Source organism: Oncorhynchus nerka, linkage group LG2 (genome assembly GCF_034236695.1).
Source record: "Oncorhynchus nerka isolate Pitt River linkage group LG2, Oner_Uvic_2.0, whole genome shotgun sequence".
Lineage (NCBI taxonomy): Eukaryota > Metazoa > Chordata > Actinopteri > Salmoniformes > Salmonidae > Oncorhynchus > Oncorhynchus nerka.
Genome location: NC_088397.1, coordinates 87,376,532 through 87,398,220, shown reverse-complemented (window position 1 = coordinate 87,398,220; position 21,689 = coordinate 87,376,532). Strand labels below are relative to the sequence as shown.

General features: G+C 42.6%; 1 protein-coding gene across 1 annotated transcript; it reads left to right on the top strand.

Moving 5' to 3' along the window:
- The first annotated feature begins 1,200 nt into the window (after window positions 1–1,200).
- LOC115144120 (NFX1-type zinc finger-containing protein 1-like) lies at window positions 1,201–16,866 on the top strand. Its single transcript, XM_029684877.2, is given in 17 exon segments — window positions 1,201–1,380; window positions 2,369–2,453; window positions 2,545–2,604; window positions 2,607–2,693; window positions 2,784–3,904; window positions 4,020–4,306; window positions 4,661–4,893; window positions 7,906–8,037; window positions 8,567–8,715; window positions 8,922–9,065; window positions 9,333–9,450; window positions 10,587–10,816; window positions 11,063–11,202; window positions 11,779–12,079; window positions 13,472–13,582; window positions 13,694–13,789; window positions 14,001–16,866. Coding segments are annotated over 16 exon segments (5,724 nt in total). The 5' UTR covers window positions 1,201–1,380; window positions 2,369–2,392; the 3' UTR covers window positions 16,455–16,866.
- Window positions 16,867–21,689: the final 4,823 nt, after the last annotated feature.

The following is a 21,689-nucleotide window of genomic DNA, read 5'->3' as shown; positions in this document are numbered from 1 at the left end:
GAAAAATTAGTTTTAATGACTGCAACCTAAGTGTATGTAAACTTCCGACTTCAACTGTACATAGGCAGTGCAGCGGTATCTTAAGTTCCAAAGTGTTTATGATTAGCCATACTGACAAAAAAGAGCACCTTTGTGATGCTCAATATACACTACCAGTCAAAAGTTGTAGAACACCTACTCATTCAGTTGCTAGCCCTTACTCCATTGCAGTGGTGGAAAAAGTACCCAATTGTTGTACTTGGAAGTAAAAGTAAAGATATCTTAATAGAAAATGACTCAAGTAAAAGTGAGTCACCCAGTAAAATTCTACTTGAGTAGAAGTATTTGGTTTTAAATATACTTAAGTATCAAAAGTAAATGTAATTTGCTAAAATATACTTAAGTAATTTCAATCCTTTTATAATGCAAACCAGATAATAGTTTTCATGTTTTTTTTGTGTGGAAAGCCAGGGGCACACTCCAACACTTAGACATAATTAACAAACAAATTATGTGTTTAGTTTGATCTGGCAGACTGAGGTAGTAGGGATGACCAGGGAGGTTCTCTGTTTAGTGAGTCCTCCAGATCAGAGGTAGTAGGGATGACCAGGGATGTTCTCTGTTTAGTGAGTCCTCCAGAGCAGAGGTAGTAGGGATGACCAGGGAGGTTCTCTTGATAAGTGTGTGAATTTGGCAATTTTCCTGTCCTGCTAAGTAAGCATTCAGTACTTTTGGGTGTCAGGTAAAAAGTACATTATGTTCTTTAGGAATGTAGTGAAGTAAAAGTTGCCAATAATATAAATTGTACAGATACACAAACTACTTAAGTCAAAATACTTGCTTCTTAAACTTTGCACAACTGCTCAATTGCTACAACAGAGAGAGCGAGCCAGTGCAGCGTTATGTATATATTTTAACTTCCGAAGTGTTTATGATTAGCCATACTGACAAAAAAGAGCACCTTATTATTGCTCAATATGTATTTTCGTAAACATGAAAATTATCACTCTAAAATATTGTACCAACAAGTAGGGCGTGTAGTTTCATTTCTGACTCACTTGCACTTCGTATCATTTTGGAAAGCGTAACGGGCAGCAGATCACTAAAGTATTGTCAACATATTTTTTTTTACAAACAACAGGGCGTGTAGTTTCATTTCTGACTCACTTGCACTATGTAACATCTTGGAAAGCGAAACTGACAGCGAACAGGCCTGGGCCTGTTTAAAGAGCAGCTCGCGGAATTCCCCAACACCGATCCGCAGAGACGAGGACAGTAACAGAGCGAATCATTACTGTCAACCAGACAACAAGGACTACAGAAATACGCTTATTTAAAAGTTTTATGTAATCTGCAATTGGACCCTAAATCCCGTCAAAAATATTCACACGTTCAGCAAAGGTAAGAAATTCTATTTTACTATGTAGAATAAAAATGTATCACATGTAACACCCTATTTCGACAAGTAAATACAATTCTGGATAAGATGTCACGTCAGTCACCCTGCTTGGTTTATACACTTGTGGAACAGTTCAAATCGTTTTCCTTGTTTCAAAATGTGTCTTTGTGAGAGGTACTGACATGTTTAAATCATTGACCTATCTTTTTTAAGCGGCTAGCGCACAGCTCAGACGTCCATACATACCCACACCAATACATGCCACCAGATGTCTCTTCACAGTCCCCAAATCCGGAACAGACAACGGGAAACGCACAGTACTACATAGCGCCATGGCTATTTGGAACTGTCAAGCAGTAGAATCAGATTTTTAAAAACGGATAAAACTACACGTTATGGATCAGCGCGGATTGTGAAGAGACAAACACAGGCACACAGGGCATTCGCTAACACACGCACTCTACACACATTTTAATATTGTTATTTTTTTCTGTGTTATTGAGTTTGTATTGTATATATGTTATAGTTGTTTTATTGTATGTAATTGTGATTGGGCCCTTAGGAAGAGTAGCTGCAGATCCGGAATAAAATACAAATGATTCATTTACATCATTCCATGACGGTCCTAAAACACTGACATTTTGGGATGAAATATTCACCCTTGCTTTCGAAGGATCCAGATTGATTTCGATACATTGATTGTATCAGCCATATATATATATATATATAATGTATTCACTGTGTCCAAGTGACATAATTTCAGTAGAAATGAAACCAACACTATTTCCGCATAATAAAACATTTATAAAAAATGTCCACGTAATAATTGTCTGTGTCCAATAGATGTCGCACGGCATCCACCACAATGTACAATAGTCATGCATCAAGATTAAGTTTGCCTCTGTTTTGGAATAACTTTAAACAAATTGATTAATGCCATTGTTATAAACATTCAATATGTGTTTTGCTGGGTTTCATTTCTTGTTCTAGTGGACCAATAGTAATTCAGCCTGAATGGAAAACCCAAACAGGGGCAGGAGAGGTAGAGGAGCCAACCATGTCCATCACAGAATAGGTAAGGAGATTAATGTTGAATTTTGTATAAGTAAGACATGATTGGCATTTCCTTCATTATATTGATATAGATTTCCCTGTTTGCCTCTCAGGTGCTGAGGCTGGTCAGAGAGAAGAGGAAGGGATAGCCAACCGAGGGGGAAGAGGTAGGGGGCCAGGGGAGAGAGGAGAGGTGTTAATGGGGGGAACCCAAGGGAGGATAGGAGAGCGCGAGATGCCAGGGGAGGAAGAGGAAGGGAGGGTGCGAGGGGTTGGGCAGGAAGAGGAGGAGGAGGAGAAAGAGTGGAAGGCAGAGGAGGAGGGGAGGGTGCGAGGGTTTGGGGAGAAAGAGGAGGAGGGGAGGGTGCAAGGGGTTGGGGAGGAAGAGGAATAGGAGGGGAGGGTGCGAGGGGTTGGGGAGGAAGAGGAATAGGAGGGGAGGGTGCGAGGGGTTGGGGAGGAGGAGGAGAAAGAATGGGAGGCAGAGGAGGAGGGAGAGGAAGAGATGGAGAGAGAGGGGGAGGGAGAGGAAGAGCTGCAGATGGTGGCGCTCCTCATGTTCGTCCAATGGGGTACAAAACGTTGGAGGAGCTCTCAGGGAAAGAACCTTCAGAAATAGCCATTACTCTTGCCTCCAGTTATGGACTGCAAGCTCTACTCGATGAACGAGAGATGCGAAAGGACCTCGTTCAGCTCCTCTGCCAAGTCCTCTGCAAGGCCTTCTTGTCCAAAACTGACCGTCAAACTATACAGCACTTGGCTGGCTTAATCAAGCATTCTGGATTCCTCCGAACCATCCTGCCCCATTATGTGATGGGAATGGGGTCAGAGTTCGACCTCACTCGCCGGGAACAGTACCCCCAGCACTTGGACAACATCATGACCCTTCTCGCTGAGGTGCTCAGGATATTCCCGGCTAGCTCGACCCAGGCCGTGTCCATGATAGTGGCCCTCTTCAGACCAGTCATCAACAGCCTGCGAGCTGTGGGGGTGGATGTCCTGGAGCAGACGGAGGAGAACTTGGAGAAGATCCAGGTCCTGGTGGAGCACCTCCAGGAGAGAGCCAGGGAGGGCACCCTAAAGTCGGACAACTACTCCTTCATCACCCCCCAGGAGGACGCCCCACCTGGGGAGGCCGACTTCAGGACCTTGTCCATCTACCCCACCCCCGAGGAGTTCCACCAGGAACAGAGGCCCTTCCTCAGGCCCAACCTCATCTTGAAACGCTATGCCAGCGGACTGCTGTACCTGGACACGCACTTCCGGCTCATGCGAGAGGACTTTGTGAGACCTCTTCGAGAGGGCATCCAGAAGCTGCTTCAGAGCCAGCAGGACCTGGGCAATAAAGACGTCCCTTTGAGGAAGAAGCGCTTCGATGACATCACAGTGTACTTTGACACGCGACTGGTGGTTCCAATGTGCACCCGGTCTGGTTTGGCCTATAAGGTCCAGTTTGACTCCAAACCTCTTAAGGTCAGTCAGTTCTATTGAGTATTTGAACAGAAAAAATATAACTTACCAAGACTTGCCAACATCATGTAGTAGAGTGCATTCAATATATGTTCATGTTATTCTCTGTCCCACACAGTTTGTCCGCTGGCAGAACTCCAAGCGGCTGATATATGGGTCCCTGGTCTGCATGTCCAGTGACAACTTTGAGACTTTCCTGTTTGCCACTGTGTCGGACCGGGACCCCAAGGAGCTAGAGAAGGGCTTTGTCCAGATCATTTTCTCAACGGAGAGCAGGCGAGCCCTAGCCGGAGTGGAGGCCCACCAGTCCTTCCTCATGGTGGAGACAACCGCCTACTTTGAGGCCTACCGCTACGTCCTCGAGGGGCTGCAGGAGCTGGAAGTAGAGGATCTGCCCTTCCAGAGGTCGGTGTACTGTCTGTCGTTGTTGAATTCAATCATTAGTCAGCCCTACGTATGTACTGGCTGTCACACCGGTGGTGTTGATGCTATGAGAGAGAGTCGGCTAAATATTTTTTTTCCACCATGTTTTTCTGATATTGAGAATCGCAGATTGCGTTCATACAGTTCCATACTTCTGATCTTAAAGTGCTTAACATGGTTTGTGGTGACTTACCTCTTCCACCAGCTGCTAGATGATTTTTTAGCAGATATTTTGTGACAGAACATTTACTGCATATCAATTATTGTAATGAAGAATGAAAACTTTCTGACTAACAAAAATTGTATTTTTGATTCATGACAACATGTAAATTGCAGGTATATAGTGGAATGTAGCTCAGAGGTCCACCCTCCTGCCTACCTGCCAATGGGGGATACATATGACCTGTCTGCTATTGCGGTGCCTGAGTTTAAGAGCAGCCGCTTCCACACCCTGGATCCTGAAGCCTGGCCCCCCATGGAGCAGCTGGGATTGGACGAGTCCCAGATGAGAGCACTTCAGCTCGCCCTCACCAAGGAGCTGGCAATCATCCAGGGACCCCCAGGCACAGGTGGAATACATATAGAACAAATTATACATATTGAATTAGATCATGTTTATGTACACTACCGTTCAAAAGTTTGGGGTCACTTAGAAACGTCCTTGTTTTTGAAAGAAAAGCTAATTTTTTGTCCATTAAAATAACATCAAATTGATCAGAAATACAGTGTAGACATTGTTAATGTTGTAAATGACTATTGTAGCTGGAAATGGCAGATTTTTTATGGAATACAGTTGAAGTGAGAAGTTTACATACACTTAGGTTGGAGTCATTAAAACTCGTTTTTCAACCACTCCACAAATTTCTTGTTAACAAACTATAGTTTTGGCAAGTCGGTTAGGACAACTACTTTGTGCATGACACAAGTAATTTTTCCAACAATTGTTTACAGACAGATTATTTCACTGTATCACAATTCCAGTGGGCCAGAAGTTTACATACACTAAGTTGACTGTGCCTTCAAACAGCTTGGAAAATTCCAGAAAATGATGTCATGGCTTTTGGAGATTCTGATAGACTAATTGACATAATTTGAGTCAATTGGAGGTGTACCTGTGGATTTATTTCAAGTCCTACCTTCAAAGTCAGTGCCTTTTTGCTTGACATCATGGGAAAATCAAAAGAAATCAGCCAAGACTTCAGAAAAACAATTGTAGACCTCCACATGTCTGGTTCGTCCTTGGGAGCAATTCCCAAACACCTGAAGGTACCACGTTCATCTGTACAAACAATAGTACGTACGTTTAAACCCCATGGGACCACACAGCCGTCATACCGCTCAGGAAGGAGACGTGTTCTGTCTCCTAGAGATGAACGTACTTTGGTGTGAAAAGTGCAAATCAATTCCAGAACAACAGCAAAGGACCTTGTGAAGATGCTGGAGGAAACAGGCACAAAAGTATCTATATCCACAGTAAAAACGAGTCCTATATCGACATTACCTGAAAGGCCGGTCAGCAAGGAAGAAGCCACTGCTCCCAAATCGCCATAAAAAAGCCAGACTACGGTTTGCAACTGCACATGGGGACAAAGATCGTACTTTTTGGAGAAATGTCCTCTGGTCTGATGAAACAAAAATAGAACTGTTTGGCCATAATGACCATCGTTATGTTTGGAGGAAAAAGGGGGAGGCTTGCAAGCCGAAGATCACCATCCCAACCCTGAAGCACGGAGGTACAGTGCCTTGCGAAAGTATTCGGCCCCCTTGAACTTTGCGACCTTTTGCCACATTTCAGGCTTCAAACATAAAGATATAAAACTGTATTTTTTTTGTGAAGAATCAACAACAAGTGAGACACAATCATGAAGTGGAACGACATTTATTGGATATTTCAAACTTTTTTAACAAATCAAAAACTGAAAAATTGGGCGTGCAAAATTATTCAGCCCCCTTAAGTTAATACTTTGTAGCGCCACCTTTTGCTGCGATTACAGCTGTAAGTCGCTTGGGGTATGTCTCTATCAGTTTTGCACATCGAGAGACTGAATTTTTTTCCCATTCCTCCTTGCAAAACAGCTCGAGCTTAGTGAGGTTGGATGGAGAGCATTTGTGAACAGCAGTTTTCAGTTCTTTCCACAGATTCTCGATTGGATTCAGGTCTGGACTTTGACTTGGCCATTCTAACACCTGGATATGTTTATTTTTGAATCATTCCATTGTATATTTTGCTTTATGTTTTGGATCATTGTCTTGTTGGAAGACACATCTCCGTCCCAGTCTCAGGTCTTTTGCAGACTCCATCAGGTTTTCTTCCAGAATGGTCCTGTATTTGGCTCCATCAATCTTCCCATCAATTTTAACCATCTTCCCTGTCCCTGCTGAAGAAAAGCAGGCCCAAACCATGATGCTGCCACCACCATGTTTGACAGTGGGGATGGTGTGTTCAGGGTGATGAGCTGTGTTGCTTTTACGCCAAACATAACGTTTTGCATTGTTGCCAAAAAGTTCAATTTTGGTTTCATCTGACCAGAGCACCTTCTTCCACATGTTTGGTGTGTCTCCCAGGTGGCTTGTGGCAAACTTTAAATGACACTTTTTATGGATATCTTTAAGAAATGGCTTTCTTCTTGCTACTCTTCCATAAAGGCCAGATTTGTGCAATATACGACTGATTGTTGTCCTATGGACAGAGTCTCCCACCTCAGCTGTAGATCTTTGCAGTTCATCCAGAGTGATCATGGGCCTCTTGGCTGCATCTCTGATCAGTCTTCTCCTTGTATGAGCTGACCAGAATAGAAAGAAGAGTGGGAGGCCCAGGTGCACAGCTGAGCAAGAGGACAAGTACATTAGAGTGTCTAGTTTGAGAAACAGACGCCTCACAAGTCCTTAACTGGCCAGCATCCCGGAGTCGCTTCTTCACTGTTGACGTTGAGACTGGTGTTTTGCTGGTACTATTTAATGAAGCTGCCAGTTAAGGACTTGTGAGGCATCTGTTTCTCAAACTAGACACTCTAATGTACTTATCCTTTTGCTCAGTTGTGCACAGGGTCTCCCACTCCTCTTTCTATTCTGGTTAGAGGCAGTTTGCGGTGTTCTGTGAAGGGAGTTGTACACAGCTTTGTACGAGATCATCCATTTTATTGCTTCTTTAATCAGTACAACAGTTTTCAGCTGTGCTAACATAATTGCAAAAGGGATTTCTAATGATCAATTAGCCTTTTAAAATTATGAACTTGGATTAGCTAACACAATGTGCCATTGGAACATAGGAGTGATGGTTGCTGATAATGAGCCTCTGTACTCCTATGTAGATATTCCAGCTGCAATAGTCATTTACAACATTAACAATGTCTACATTGTATTTCTAGTCAATTTGATGTTATTTTAATGGACAAAATGTGCTTTTCTTTCAAAAACAAGGACTTTTCTAAGTAACCGTAAACGTTTGAATGGTAGTGTACATGTACAATTTCTAGGCTGAAAATTTGACATTGGTATGCCATGCTGCTTCATGTGTTGGTGGACTTGCAGGAGTATAATGCTTTTGGACGTTCGTTTTCTCTCCTTACTCATAATCTCAGGGAAGACCTACACAGGACTAAAGATCGCCCAAGCTCTTTTGACCAATCAGGAGGTGTGGAAAGGTGTCGTTGACTCCTCCCCAATGCTGGTGGTTTGTTATACCAACCACGCTCTAGACCAGTTCCTGGAAGGTAGGGCTCCTGCTCCCCGACATACTGAACTATGGATGTATGGTATATGAATGCATGATTGTCCCACACTACTTTTGCTTCTTGAATTCAGTTATTTTCAACTTCAAGCCATTCTTGAAAAATGTCATCATTTGTGGTTTACCAGATATAATTCTGAAGGGAACTTTAGTCATCACATGTATCAGCAGCTTTTTCATTTGTTTAACATGCACCATAGGCATCCACAAGTTCATTTGTTTAACATTGTGCACCATAGGCATCCACAAGTTCATTTGTTTAACATTGTGCACCATAGGCATCCACAAGTTCATTTGTTTAACATTGTGCACCAAAGGCATCCACAAGTTCATTTGTTTAACATTGTGCACCAAAGGCATCCACAAGTTCATTTGTTTACCATTGTGCACCAAAGGCATCCACAAGTTCATTTGTTTACCATTGTGCACCAAAGGCATCCACAAGTTCATTTGTTTACCATTGTGCACCAAAGACATCCACAAGTTCATTTGTTTAACATTGTGCACCAAAGGCATCCACAAGTTTTTACCAGACGGTATTGTAAGAGTGGGTGGGCGAAGCAACAGTGAGGCCCTGAAGCGTTTCACTCTGGGGGAGCTGAAAAGGTCCCATGAATTCCGCCGCAGACTACCGCAACATCTTCGCCGTGCCAACAGTGAGGTGAGAGTTAGTGTGGGAAACCTGAAAGTTACGCTAAAATTTGAGAAATAGTCTTAAAATGTAAATGAGCACTCCTATTGAAGTCAATGTAGCTCAGCTTCCGTATGTGTCAGGAATGTAACAACCAGGTTGGATATCTTTTGGGGAAATAGTCATTTAGGGAAACGATACCACATACTGATGCTCAGAATATTGTTTCCTCTCAGATCTATGATGCACTGCGGACCGAAGAGACTAAGATCCAGACTCAGTCTGTGCAGCTGGAATGCAGTCTGCGAGGCGTTCTGAGGGAACAGTTCCTTCAAAGGTTCATCTCAGAGGAGCACTGGGATAGCCTGTCCCTCCAGCCTGTGAGTCGTTGATACCACTGTCAAATATAAAGTGGTGACTACTGCTATGACTATAACTCATAGTTACACCACCTCTGCTACTTCTAGAACTATGATGATGTCATATAGGATAACTACAATGAGGATGATAACCCCTACTGCTTATTCAAGGCTTAAGATTGTAAACAAAATAGACATTCCCAGAAAAGCTTTATGATACGATCTGTGATAATCTGCTATTGGCCAGAGTGGAGACAATACTTACTCTTGATATGTACTTTTCCTCAGGCACTGGATGGTTTTGAGAGCTATGGTGGGAAGAAGCCATCTATGATAATGGAGTGGCTGGGGTTAGGTTCCACTGCCTTCCAGCAGAGGACACCACATCCTCAAAATGATAATGCAGGTGAGAAGCCACTGCAGTACCACTGAACGAAGACATAGGGCTTGAACAGTTATTGTATAATCTCGTAACTGACAATTATGGACAATAACCCTGAACTTTAAAACAATTATTGTCAATCTTCTTACTACATTATTTTCAGTAGAAGGGGGATTCACCTTTATATTTAAGTAGATATGGTTTACCCAATAGCAGCTAATTAGTGGGTAAAGTTGGTAATCATTATATGAACAGAACGGCACGGTCGGGAGGAGAAGCTAATTTCCAAAAGTTCCAAGCGACAGGGGTGTCCCCAAAGCTGTGTTGTATTCATTAGGTACAGTATATTGTAACTTGTTTTCAAATATAGGTTATAATGCATTATAAGCAGTTTGTTTAAAAAAATTATATAATAATAACCGTGCTTGACAATTCATTGTTACCCAAAATTGCATAATCGTCACAGTAGACGAGACACAACATGATCAGACAGACATAACAACTGGAACAGATGCAGAGCAAATCAAAATCAAATTGTATTTGTCACATGCTCTGAATACAACAGGTCTAGACTTTACCGTGAAATGTTTACTTTATGAGCCCTTTCCCAACAATGCAGAGTTAAAAAAGTGCTTCTCCTTGTGGCCTTGTATTTGTCAACATTGCTTGTGAATATATTATGGCTGTAGTTCACATAGCTAGCTAGTAGTCTGCTGTATCTATTGAACTCTTTTATGTTTTCTTTAAAACTCCCTTTGATCCTGAAACTATATTGGGTGAATCAGAGTTCATCGAATCAAATGTTATTTGTCACATACACGTGTTCAGCAGATGTTATTGTGGGTGTAGCGAAATGCTTCTAGCTCCGACAGTGCAGTAATATCTAACAAGTAATTATCTAACAATTTCACAACAATACACACAATACACACAAATATAAAGTCAATTAATAGAATTAAGAATCTATAAATATTTGGGTTAGAAATGTCAGAGCGGCATGGCAATGACTAAGAAACAGTAGAATAGGATAGAATACAGTATATACATATGAGATGAGTAATACAAAATATTTAAACATTATTAAAGTGACTGTTGAGAGAACTACTAGGAATAGAAGTTAGAAACTCCTTACCCATTTTACCCTCTCTGTTTTGTAATAGATGGGGAAATGGACGAAGATGAGGAGGAGGAGGAGGACCTGATCGAGATAGCGGAGGAGGCAGACCTGATCCAGATGGAACGCATTGTAGAAGTCTCAGACATGCATCATAGTCACGATGATGATCGAAGAAAGATGGAGGAGACAGTCAGGGATATGGCGGAAATGATGCTGGCCATGAACCTGGAGAACACTCTGATACATGCAGAGCAGAGTGAAGAAGGCTGGGAGGTGAGAACCTACAACGTGCCTTGATCCAAACTTATTGTATAACAATATAGCCAAAATACATTGCATCATACAATATGTGAATCACAAACTAATTTAGCTGCTTATTGATTTAAAATGACAATCTCCTGCTTCATATTCACAGTATTTAGGTCAGGAGTATGGTAGAAAGACAGGTGCTGGGTTAAAGGTATAGTAATGTTATAATGTTATTTGAAAAGTCTGACGTGTCTCTCTCTGTGTGCGCAGATACAGCGGGTGCAGAAGAGGAAGATGAAACATCGTATTAGGAGAGAGCTAGGCAGCAGCTCAGCCATGAGTGAAGATGAGGAAGACACCATTCTGGATGTGTGGACTCTTAGTCTGCCAGACAGATGGAGACTGTACCGGTAATAGTCTCTCTCATCCCCTAGGCAACGCCAGACTGCGAGAGCGTATATTCCCATTGTGCATAATTATGTCAACTAATTACTGAGAAAATGTATCTCAGTAGATGCATGCACTGAACCCCTCACCTCTACAAGTTTCTGTCACCCTGGCAATGTAACTGTGCTTAGTTTGTGCAAAGTGCACAGTCGTCATGACCACACAAACCACACAGGTGTGCGATTGACTGTGCCACCTTAAGTGACGCATGTTTTGATCTGACTGGGGAAAAGACCAGTGCAAGGCTCAGTTGTGTGCCAAGCCAAAAAGCCATTTTGGATGATGCAATAAAGAAATTGTCACAGCTCCAGCGTGTTGGATTGACTCAGTAAATCATACAAGTAATAAAGGATTCTGCTCTACACATTATCTACGAATCTCAGATATTCAGAATTTGATTGTGACAGGGTTATGTCAGGTAAACACAACTTTTCTATAGGAACTTTGTTAGTTTTATGACCTGTGTGTGTAGACTCCATTAGTGGCCTTACCGTCAAATGCTACCAATGACCTCATCTGACGCTGCTCTGTGTTCGCAGGTTATGGGTGGGGCGTTATCGGACGGAGCTGCGTATGCGAGCCCAGCAGGCAGAGCAGGACTATCAGGATGCTGCCGAGCGTCTGGCTGAGATTCGTCTCCGTGAGGACTTATGTGTCCTGAAGGAAGCCAAGGTCATCGGCATGACGACCACGGGGGCTGCTAGATGGCGCAAAGCTTTGCAGGAAGTGCGCCCCCGCCTAGTGATCGTGGAAGAGGCAGCAGAGGTACTGGAGGCCCACACCATCACCACTCTGAGCCAGGCCTGCCAGCACCTCATTCTCATTGGAGACCACCAACAGGTACTGGACACTCATTGGCCAGGCATGGTCAACTTCCCTACTGTTATGCCACTAAATCCAGTGATTGAATTGGACATGAAAATTGCTCCTAATGTTCAATTGACTTGAAAATTGCTCCTAATGTTCAATTGACTTGAAAATTGCTCCTAATGTTCAATTGACTTGAAAATTGCTCCTAATGTTAAATTGACTTGAACATTGCTCCTAATGTTAAATTGACTTGAACATTGCTCCTAATGTTAAATTTACTTGAACATTGCTCCTAATGTTCAATTGACTTGAAAATTGCTCCTAATGTAAAATTTACTTGAACATTGCTCCTAATGTTAAATTGACTTGAACATTGCTCCTAATGTAAAATTGACTTGAACATTGCTCCTAATGTTAAATTGACTTGAACATTGCTCCTAATGTTAAATTGACTTGAACATTGCTCCTAATGTTAAATTGACTTGAACATTGCTCCTAATGTTAAATTGACTTGAACATTGCTCCTAATGTTAAATTGACTTGAACATTGCTCCTAATGTTAAATTGACTTGAACATTGCTCCTAATGTAAAATTTACTTGAACATTGCTCCTAATGTAAAATTGCTCCTAATGTAAACTGGGCATTTGTCGATTGAAAGTCCATGGTCATTTTAATTTCTTATTGAATTGCAATCAACTTCCAACTCTGCTTGGGGCTAAACAGAGAGTTCACCCAGCTATAAGGTCTTACGTAACTTGACTTGTTCCTTTTAGCTCTGAGTGAAAAAGCTAAAGCACTCTGGGAATATCACGTATTTTACTCAGTTCAATATAATCCACTTTTATTCAAAGCTGGTATTCTTGAGATGTGCACTTTACTTTCGTGTAGGTGGATCACACTTTCGATGAGAAAAAAAGCTTTGGCTTTGAAGTGCTATTAATCAAAAGTTAGTGGTTGAAATCTAACACAGTCAGGCAGAAACAAACTGAGTACAATAACTCACATTATTTGAGAATGTTTTGTATCTTTCCCACACCCCCTCCCACATACATTCTTACCTTGTCCCCTAAATAAAGCAGACACACATTAACAACTGAAAAGAAGCAGGAAAACAAGATAGGATAGCAAAACTGTGAGTTTTTATTTTCAAATACTGTATACTTTTCGTACTCTTTTTATTTGACTTTATTACATTGATTTGAGAGGGCCAATGCACATTTATCAAGATTTCTGTAAATGTGATTTAGTCGAACGGCAAATGTTTATCTTTGGGCAGGTTCTGGAAAAACAGTGTTCAACAACAAGTAATAGAGTTGAGGAGATGTTGTCTAAAAGTGTTGAAATGAGGTGGTCCATTCCATCCTCTCTTGGGCTTCAGCGGTACTTATAGGGGTACTTATGTAGCTCATTGTGTCCCTAGCTCCGGCCCAGTGCAACAGTGTTCGAACTGGCCAAGAACTTCAATCTTGAAGTGTCCATGTTTGAGAGGCTGATCAGGATGGACTTTCCATACGTCAGACTTAACTACCAGGTACGTGTGGGGAATCTAAAGGGAAAGTGTATATGGATAAACCAATCCATAGAACCTTGTTCTTCATTGTCCATTGACCAATCCTCTAACTCTGGGTCTATCCCCGCACAGCATCGCATGAGGCCAGACATTGCCCGTCTCCTGGTCCCGCACATCTACTCTGAGCTAGAGAACCACCCCTCAGTGATGGACTATGACAATATTAAGGTTTGTCAATGCTTTCAGAGACTTTTTACATGGTAGTTACCCTCCTAGCAGGAGTGCATTTAAAGTGTACTGTATACTGAATATCAATCCATTTCAGCATGTCATCAATTCAATGAACCATTAATAAAGTACAATACACAGTCCATGTGTAGGCCTTAGAAGTTAGTTGCGGTCCAATAACCGTTGTATTCACCTCCCTGTTGTCTTGTAGGGTCTTCTCTCCAACATGTTCTTTGTGGAGCATAACTACCCGGAGGAGGAGATCAGGGATGGAAAGAGTCGCCAGAACCTCCACGAGGCCTTCTTTGTGGTAGCGTTGTGTCGCTACCTACTGCTACAGGAATACCAGCCGTCCCAGATCACCATCCTCACCACTTACACTGGCCAACTCCACTGTCTGCGCAAACTCATGCCAGCCAAAGAGTTCAATGGGGTAAAAGTTCATGTTGTTGACAAATACCAAGGAGAGGAGAATGATATTGTCCTGCTGTCGCTGGTTCGAAGTAACAAAGAGGGGAAGGTGGGCTTCTTGAACATCCCCAACCGCGTCTGTGTGGCCCTGTCACGGGCTAAGAAGGGTCTCTACTGCATTGGAAACATGGCCATGTTGGGAAAAGTCAAGCTTTGGAGCAACATCCTGCACACACTGCGAGAGAAAGACCAAGTGGGCCCTGCCCTGACTCTGTGCTGCCAGAACCACCCTGAGCGACACATTAAAGCATTCTGCGGCGACGACTTCAAACATGCTCCTGAGGGAGGCTGTAACCTGCCCTGCGAGTTCCGCTTGAACTGTGGTCACGTGTGCTCCAGTGCTTGCCACCCGTACGACCAAGAGCACAAGAAGTACACATGTAACAAGAAGTGCCAGAAGGTCCTCTGTGAGCTGGGGCATCGATGCAAACTTCTGTGCTACAAGAAGTGCCCTACAGACTGCCTTACGCGGGTAGAGAAAATCGTACCGCGATGCCAGCACAAGCAGATGGTGCCCTGTCACCAGGCTCCAGAGCAGTTTGTGTGCCAGGAGCCCTGTCAGAAGATGCTGGTGTGTGGCCATCTATGTGCCACTGTGTGTGGGGAGTCCTGCACCACCACCTGCATGGCAACAGTCACCTTGGAGCTCAAGTGTGGACACAAGCAAGAAGGGGACTGTCATTATAGGAGATCTACAGTACAGCCGGACTGCAGGGCACCTTGCAAACAGATTCTGAAGTGTGGCCACCCCTGTCCTGGTTCCTGCCAGAGATGCCACCAGGGCCGCTTCCACTTGGGCTGTTTCCACCGATGTGATAAGCTCCTAGTCTGCTCCCACAAGTGTCGGGAGCCCTGTACACGTGACTGCCCTTCCTGTCCAATTCTCTGTGAGAATCGCTGCATCCACAGTGCCTGTAAGAAGCCCTGCGGCCAGCCCTGTGCCCCCTGCATAGAGCCCTGTGCCTGGCAGTGTCCTCACCAGGGCTGCAGCAAACTCTGCCATGAGCCTTGTGACCGTCCACCCTGCACCCAGCCCTGCACCAAAACCTTGCAGTGTGGGCACCCCTGTATCGGCCTGTGTGGAGACCCCTGCCCCAACAAGTGCCGTGTTTGCCACCGCGAGGATGTATTGGAGATCTTCTTTGGTACGGAGGACAATGCTGAGGCCTGCTTTATTCAGTTGGACGGCTGCGGACACATCTTTGAGTCCACGTCCATGGATATATACATGGGGATGGATGACAACCAGCAGGCTACCGAGGAGCAGCTTGCAGTAAAGTTGAAGGAGTGCCCCAGGTGTCGCACTCCCATCCGCAGGAATCTCCGGTACGGGGCTTCCGTCAACCGGAGTCTGGCAGTAATTGAGAAAGTTAAGGAGAAGATTAATGGAGCACAGTCAGATATTGCTGCACAAAAGGCGGTCCTTAAGCAGCAATGGATTGACAAGGAGGACTTACAAAGGTATCTACCAATGGAGTACATACAGATCGAGAAAAAACTAAGGGCCTCCCACCTCACAGCTAAGGAACTGTGGATCACGGAAAACAAGATGGCCTTCCTTGAGAGAGTTGGCAAGTTGCTGAAGATTAGTAGGGAGCACATGTCAAGTGCGGAAGTTTTCCACTTTGATGAGAAAGTCGAAGAGTTCCTGAAGTGGCTGATGGATTGTTACCAGAAGTTCTCGGATCAGCAGGCTTCTGATCTGCAGAGAGAGCTACAGAGGCTCTCCTTTTTGGCCGAGCTCAACGCCCGTTGCAAGATGGCTAAGGACACAGGTCGTGGGGTCAAGGTTCAAGCTGAGGTCACAGCCATAAGGGAGGTTCTGGAGAGAATGCAGCCATTCACTCTGCAAGACGAGGACTCGGTAAAGCAGGCACTGAAAGACTTGGCTGAAAAGCTACCAAGCTCTGGCCTGGGGATCAGTGATGATGAACGAAAGATGATACTCTCAGCCATGAGTTTGCCTAAAGGCCATTGGTACTCCTGCCCCAACGGTCACGTATATGCCATCGGAGATTGTGGAGGCGCCATGATGAGCCGTAACTGCCCAGAGTGCAATGCTACGATCGGTGGAGCAAACCATGCTCTGGCAAGTGGCAACAGAGTGGCTTCAGAGATGGATGGGGCACAACACGCTGCGTGGTCTGAAGCTAACAATATGCTGAACTTTGGTCTGATGAACCTTGCTGATTAAAAACTGATTATTTTCTCTGTTTAATTGTGACTGCATGACCGATGTGATAATTATCATAATTTGCACTCCAGAAAGCGTTGCTATATCAATTGATATATTTAAATGCTGAAATCACTGTAAATGATTCATTGAATGTGATGAAATCAATCTGCTTTGTCAATATAATATTTATTGTTATTGTACTTTTTAAAGTGATATCACTCCAGAGTACAATACTGTATTTTCAACCCAATGTACAATTATGAATTATGCAAATGTTTAGGCAGGATTTTTGGGCCTCAACATCTAGACACCTGTGTGTATTTTTCCAGTCACACCAATAGATGGCAGCAGTGTATTGTTCATTTAACAAAGAGTTGGCTTGATATGTGCAATATGTTTTCTCTAATAAAACATATCTGAGACGATCCCATATATTTGCAAATGGATTTTCTAACACACACATACATACACAATTGTGATTCAGCTAACTGAGAAACTCAAAATAAATTAATATGATAAAGGGGCTGAAAAACAACACAAACTCTGGTATGATAAGAAAACACTGTAAATGTAACTAATATACACAAATATATTGGGTGGGGGGGGTAAAACTGAAACTCCACCTTGTGTCTTTGACATTGTCCATTTATTTAAATTAGTATAGGCCTACTTTATGTATCGGTTAAATACATTTTCTGAGCATTTTGTGAACTATAGTGTAGTTGGCCCTAAGCTGTAAGTGATTGTCAGGTGGCAGGGCGGAGGTGTTTGACTTGGTGTGGTTAGTCCTATGGCCCTGTCCAGAGACAACCCTTAGTTCCTTCTCCCTAAATCAATAATAAGTCTAGGCGTAAGCAGTATGGCAGTAGCTTTACCTTGCCCTTGGATAGGTTGGGAGGATTTTGTCCCACATTTCTTATACTTATCTAATCCTCTCAGATCTACACAGGTGCTTGGTTTAGGTACTAAGGGTTGTTTCTGGACAGGGTTCTGTCATCTTATCACAAGCTGCAGGTGTAGGGAACATCAGGACCGTGAGTCGGATAGATGTGAGAGACACACACACACACCGTACACCTAAACATCTGAAGTTATAAAGATGACAAACACCCTTTATGCATCATCTAGATAGGTGCCCAAGGCTACATGGATTTGCAGTATTGTAAGCTGCATGGATTTGCAGTATTATAAACTGCATGGCAGGATCAGCAAGTTTCTTGCACTTAGTCAAAACATGACACACGGCTAGCTGGCCAATAATAAAACATCACTGGAATTTCAAACATAACATTCTTGGCCGTGAAGCAGCAAGACCCTAAACAACTTCAAATTCGTGGAAATCGGGGCTGACAACCATTTAGGGCGTTTTGCAGCAGTTTGCATCACTTTATTACATGATGAATGTAGCCTTGTCACAAACCCAGCTCTAATGCAAACCGTGCTCTCTGCAGTAAGAAAAGAAAACTGTAGTGTCAGGATAGGGGGACAAAAAAAGAGCAAATTTGAAACCATGAATGTCATGCTGTCAGTATTTATGGTGTTTCGGTTTCAGAGACGGACTTGGACTAAAGGAGGCACTGCAGAAAAATGGTAACATCCTAAGGGGCCCGCAGGCTCATCTGTCACGTCAAATTCCCTTAAAAAAAATCTGTCTGACTTCCTTAGCTGATTGGACTGTCTTTCAAGGACGATCGAGATTAGAGGAGGATTCAATTGAAGCACATGAGTTAGAGAGGCCAAAATCTGTATTTTTCATGACAATGAATCACTGTCATTGTGCTTAATGGGGAGAAGAGAGCCACTTAAGTGGCACAGATGTAACCGTTACTTCAGTGAGAGACGGATTCTAGTGCGCGTCTTTGAGTGTTAACTAAATTAAGGCATGGTTACGGTTGGGTTGAGGAGACACTGATCATGCAGCGACAGCGGGAGAGGTGGATTAATTCAGTCTTATACATGTGTGGTTAGGCTACCCATTATATGAAAGTGATTTTGTATAGATTTTTCCATAGACCTAATCTGTTGTCTTTGAATGTCGTGTTCAACACCTTACTATCCTGTATAATATTGTGTAGTGAAGATATAGTTTGAGGCAGTGCTTGACTTGGACAGGAGCTCACCTGAGCTGAGTACCGGCACCTCAAATGTTCTACTGCTTGAGTTCCTTTTATAGAATATTAGCTCAAAAGTATTGTGGAGCTCCTGCACCTAAATATAAACAGTACCGGCACCCAAAATGAGTACAGAGCCTATTTCAGTCCAAGTCAAGTACTGGTTTGATGCATCAAACCAGTACTGAGAATGAGAATCCACCGCAGGCTAGGAACAGACAGTAGCTAGCTATGTTGCATCCTCATCTCATGTTCTTGGCAGGTGTGATTAACGAAGAAGCTTAACAAGATCCGATCTAAATCACTGAATCTGTGCAAACATGTGACATGCATGCAGACTGAGGAGGAGACATGTATGATAGCCTGTAATTCATTTTCAGCAGGCCTATGGTCATCCAAATGACTCCCTTATCTATTGTACTTGTGCAGCACGGTTCCCATTTGATGATAGACACAGACAGTTTGCTTAAAGTATCATCTAAAATCATCATAAAGTGATGCAAGGTGCTGCAAAGCACCCTAAATGGATGTTTTGAAAGAAAAGCGAGAAAAGCGCCATATAAAATCCATGTATTACAGTGGGCCCTCAGAATAAAGGTTGTTGGAGGTCGTTCGAAACACTGAAAGGTCTGTAACTTTGAAATTCACTTAAAACAGCATCAAAACTTTATAGGAAATGTTAATTGCATATTTACAATGTGTTTTCTAATCCTTTTAACCAGATACTGTAAATATCTGATGTATTTTTAGCACATGGCTTAGTTTTTGCATTGAGTACATGGTTTGATATTGCCTGTTTGTTATTATAAGGTTATTCTAATAATAATCATCCCTTAACTCGTAACTGGGCCGTATCAAACATCACAGAGGAGTGCTGATACGTTCAGGTTTCTCCTGTCCATTCGTTACTTTACAAATCACCAAACTGATCCTAGATCAGCACTCTTACTTTGAGACTTCCATCAATGTCTTACCTGTGGATCATAACACACTGAAATATTTTCACACAAGCACTGTTCAGATTGGCTGTGAACTGAAAGGTTGACATTTATAATCAACTAAAGTGATATAAATAGTCTCTGACAAACCCCATTTGCTGAAAAATAAGAATGGGTCGACCATACAGGAGGGCAATTGTAGGTGCATGGACGATTGGTACTGTGTATGCTGTAATCTTTATGAGCCCACATTATGAGTAAATCGTTCATTGCTGCATTTATCAGCACTACTTCACTTTAAGTGAAAGAGCTTTTGATATTGTCATACAACCTGGTATAGCTAGCTACTACTGTGTACTGTCCCGATGTATATATTGTAGCTAGCTACTACTGTGTACTGTCCTGGAGATAGGTGCATAGGGATGTTAACATGTGCACTTACGAGATTACATATGTTTAGGAGGGAAGGTGTTTATATGTATGCGTAATAACTTAAGATACTGAATATATCAATAGTTTTCACCCCAGTATTACGTAAGGTGAAAAGCTGTTTTTGCTGAAAGTAACGTTACCCAGGGCCTCTTGGGTCGTATTCTCTCCTGACAAAGTGGTTAGTGATCAGAGGCCCCAATTCTCCCCATCACTCTGGGTCCATGTTCACCATGCAGCTCAGCTCCCAGTGGAGTAAAGAGCTAGAGGTTAGGAGTGGGGAAGGAGTGAGCCCACTGACTTCTCCCCTCTCCATTGGATAACTGCTGAAATAGGCATCACCGCCCTCCTCTTCAATTTCTCTGATAGGATTTTACCCCTTCATTTGACTGTCTGTATGGTCCTCTTTGTAATTGACCATTCTCTTCCGCTCCAGACTCCAATATCTAATCTTCTTCTCTTGCTTTAGCCCTTACTGATTCAGCTCAGTATCATTTGTTAATAAGCCACATTAGAATTCAATAGACATGCAGCAACATGTTTTTTTTGCTGTTCTCTGGGGGAGAAGAGATGTTAGTAAATTACATGACAGCAGCAATTAAAACTTATGATGCTACAAAGTGCAATAACTGTGTCTGTCCAGATGTAGGGTGTTATGTCCATCTAATTGTAACACCCCTTGGTACAGCTCTGAGGGAAAGAATTGGAAGAAAATTCCCATAATTTGTCCTTTCCAAAAAAGGGAATATTAGAAAACACAGCCAATCTTGGTAGTCGCTCTTCTCAGAAGGAAAGTACACTTTCTTCTCTGTTGAAAGTTACGTTATTGATTTTTACATTTTTCATCACCATAGTTAGACCATTCTTAGACCATTCTTAGATCATTCTTAGTGTCACACCCTGACCTTAGTATTCTTTGTTTTCCTTGTTATTTTGGTTAGGTCAGGGTGTGACATGGGTGATGTATGTGTTAATGTCTTGTCTAGGGTTTTTTGCATGTTTATGGGGCTGTTTCTCTTCTAGGTATATTGTATGTCTATGGTTCAGACGAAGAGGAGGAAATAAGCCGTGACACTCAGATCATTCTTAGACCATTCTTAGATCATTCTTAGACCATTAGATCATTCTTAGACCATTAGATCATTCTTAGATCATTCTTAGATCATTCTTAGACCATTAGATCATTCTTAGATCATTCTTAGACCATTAGAGCATTCTTAGAGCATTCTTAGACCATTCTTAGAGCATTCTTAGATCATTCTTAGACCATTCTTAGAGCATTCTTAGATCATTCTTAGACCATTCTTAGATCATTCTTAGACCATTCTTAGAGCATTCTTAGATCATTCTTAGACCATTCTTAGATCATTCTTACAATTGACTCTGGTGGCTTAATTTCTCTTACCAAAATAGTGTAGTAGCCTCAGGGTAACAAAGAATATACCTCGATAATTTATAATCTCAGAGTTCATAAATTCTGATAAAAAATCATGTTTATCTCAAATCTGCTTGCTGGTTTTGAATGAACAGATGTCATAATGTCGTTTCTACATGCTCTGGGTCTTAACCTGTTAAGATATAGCGTAGTTATCCTCCATCTTCTCTGTGGTTCAGTAACTAGGAGACGGCACATAAAGGTTCGGAGACTGGAAGGGGCACAGATATGATCGGTTAAGTGGGCTGGAGCATTGCATGAACATGAAATCAATGTTTTTTTGCAACCTAATTAAAGGGTGGTAGTATATTAACAACTGATTACCTTCCCTGTCTCTTGA